Source organism: Manis pentadactyla, chromosome 13 (assembly GCF_030020395.1).
Source record: "Manis pentadactyla isolate mManPen7 chromosome 13, mManPen7.hap1, whole genome shotgun sequence".
In the NCBI taxonomy this organism is placed as follows: domain Eukaryota; kingdom Metazoa; phylum Chordata; class Mammalia; order Pholidota; family Manidae; genus Manis; species Manis pentadactyla.
This window is the reverse complement of record NC_080031.1, coordinates 22,424,593-22,427,620: the sequence shown is the minus strand read 5'-3', so window position 1 is coordinate 22,427,620 and position 3,028 is coordinate 22,424,593. Positions and strand designations below refer to the sequence as shown.

The following is a 3,028-nucleotide window of genomic DNA, read 5'->3' as shown; positions in this document are numbered from 1 at the left end:
TTAAGTCAAAAGATGGAGTAATTATCTGAATGACTCATGGAAAAGCTTTCTGTGGGTAAGGTGGCTGGCTTTCAAATTGAGAAAATAGTAAGTACAATTGGTAAGGACATTTTACCATAAGCAACATTTTTACATTTTACATTTTGACCCTCATAATCCTGTGAGATAAGCAGGTGGGTTTATTGCTTACCTATGTGGTTGCTGTCAATCTGTATCTGTAAGTAACTGGGCCATTACCTTCTGAATCTACATTGTTCGTTCTGTGTCCTTCATCAAGGGACCTCATTCAAACATGAACAAAGGAATCAGAAGGCTTTTCAGAAGGCTTTAACTTCTACAGGTAGATGGAGACAGTAGAAAGGCCAGTTCTGCTCTGAAGTTCTTGCTAGAAAGGGAAAATCCTTGCTCCTATCTCTGTTGATTCAGTGGGAAGGACTTGGATGTTAAGTGTCAGAGGTTCTGTGTTAATTTCCAGATCCAGCATCTGTTATTTGTTTGGCCTTATCTCTATAGGCATGAATTTCCTACCAGTAAAGTAGGGATAATAAGACCTAACGTGGACTGTACCTTAGGTACTAAGCCCTGAACAATTGTTTTCATTGTATTATTTAACTTATTCATTATGACAACACTCTAAAATGGGAATTTATTATAAACATGCTTATTTTAAAATGATGAATGAGGGGGAAAAAAACAACACATACATACTTGTTCTATGTTAGAATAGAGGTAGACACTTTTCCATAGATCTTTCTTTTTTTATAAGGAATGAATTAATTCATCTTAAATGCCCAATTCAATTCAGACTTTTAGAGAAATGGGGGAGTAGCCATGAATTTCGTATGCTTCCTAAACTGGATGTTATTCCTTCTTCTATTTGTACATAAGGCAGTCTCCTGATCAGGGATGGCAGGCAAGTCACCCTTGCCACCACTCTGCTGATGGCAGGCATGACCAATAGATTGCTGTCCTCCTTTCCTCAGAATTTAAATGTGCCTTCAGAATCCTTCTCAACAATTCACTCCAGAAGTTGCTACTAAGTGACAAGAGTTGGCAGTTGAGATAAGCACTATTCATCCCTATCACATGTAGATACTTCCCTTCCCCTATATTGAAGCTTTGGCTATATTAAAATATTTAATAAGTTTTCTTCTCAATTCTGCCTGACCTCCACTATCATCTTCAACAGATTTCTAATGTTGTGTTCTCAATGGCAGTAGAAACACATAAGATAATGTTTCACATGAATGCGCAACCTTCTTGATGACTACGATAATACCAACTGTAAACTGGTCTGAGATGTATTTTTCTTTCTCATGTTTGTAGCTTCCACATGCTCACTGTGATAGCTTTCAGCTTTACCTTGGAGATCATGCAAAATCAAAGTTTTGTAACTGAATTTGTCCTCCTGATGCTTTCCCAGGATCCCAGTGTCCAGAAAATAGTGTTTGTTGTTTTCTTGGTCAGCTACATTGCAACTGTTGGGGGCAACTTGCTCATTGTGGCAACTATCATCAGCAGTCCGACACTCCTTGGCTCCTCCATGTACTACTTCTTGGCTTTCATGTCCTTCCTGGATGCATGCTTCTCCACTGTCATAGCCCCAAAGATGACTGTGGACTCTCTCTATGAAAGGAAAACCATCTCATTTGAAGGCTGCATGACCCAGCTCTTTGCTGAACACTTTTTTGCTTGTGTGGAGGTGATTGTCCTCATGGCCATGGCCTTTGACCGTTACGTGGCCATCTGCAAACCTTTGCACTACTCTTCTGTCATGAACTGGCGGCTCTGTGGCATTCTGATGGCTGTAGCCTGGACAGGGGGCTTCCTACATTCCATGACACAAATTCTCTTTACTTTCCAGCTGCCTTTCTGTGGCCCCAATGTCATTGATCACTTCATGTGTGACTTGTACCCATTATTGGAGCTCGCCTGCACTGATACTCATATCTTTGGCCTCTTGGTAGTCACCAACAGTGGGTTCATTTGCATGATAATCTTCTCTTTGTTGCTTGTCTCCTATGGTGTCATCTTGCTCTCTTTGAGAGCCTATAGTACTGAAGGCCAATGGAAAGCTCTCTCCACCTGCGGATCTCACCTGCTGTGGCTTTGTTCTTTGTCCCATGCATATTTGTATATGCACGACCCTCAACTGCTTCCTCCTTTGACAAAATGGTGGCAGTATTTTACACCATCCTAACTTCGTTACTTAACCCTTTGATTTACACTTTCAGGAATAAGAAAGTGAAAAATGCCATGAGGAAAGTATGGAACAGAAAAATGGTGGTTTCTAATGAAAAATAAAGCATTCAACTTTGAAAAAAATGTTAAAGTTAAGGGAGAAAAAGTCAAATTCTCTAGACAAAAACTATGTGGATGGGCCTTCTTTGACAGAAGGTAATATAACAAAAAATGGAGTAATACTGGGTTAGGAACAGTGTTTTCACTGAGGTCACTTATCAACTCTGATTTGGCAACTCAGTGCCTTCCTATGTAAATTACAAGAGTTGAATTTTGTGTTTACTTAGAATCTAAAAATAAAAAAAAAAGATTGAAAAGAGGAGCTTATCAGACCTCTTGTCATTCATTCCGTGTTTGGAAAATCTTTAGAGAGGGATGGGAAAACATCTTAGAGATTAGAAAAAAACATTCAAATTATTTCAAGAATATGAGAAGATCACTGACCTCAGTGACTGATGAGAAAAAAAATCTGAACTCAGGATCAGAAGAGATAAGGTCATTCTTGAACTTCAACTGTGAGTGTTTTTGTATCAGTGATTATTCTTTGTTTTTAAAAATAGCCACTTGAACATTGGGTTCTATGGCCCCTTCCTGCCCGCCAGCGACTCCATTTTTTGAGAGCACTTATCAGTTTCTGATATACTACATTACTTATTTACCTTTTGGCCTGCCTTTTCTGATAGACTAAGCTATGAGGCAGGGAATTTTTCTCTCTCTTTGGTTCAATAATGTATCAGTAATGTCTGCAACAGCCTGATGTCGAAGCTTAGTAAATATCTGTTGAATA

General features: G+C 39.1%; 1 protein-coding gene across 1 annotated transcript; it reads left to right on the top strand.

Annotated features, from left to right (window-relative positions):
- The first annotated feature begins 1,372 nt into the window (after positions 1–1,372).
- On the top strand, positions 1,373–2,304 carry LOC118915938 (olfactory receptor 4C15-like). The gene is given in 2 exon segments (XM_036892350.2): positions 1,373–2,099; positions 2,102–2,304. Coding segments are annotated over 2 exon segments (930 nt in total).
- The last annotated feature ends 724 nt before the right edge of the window (positions 2,305–3,028 follow it).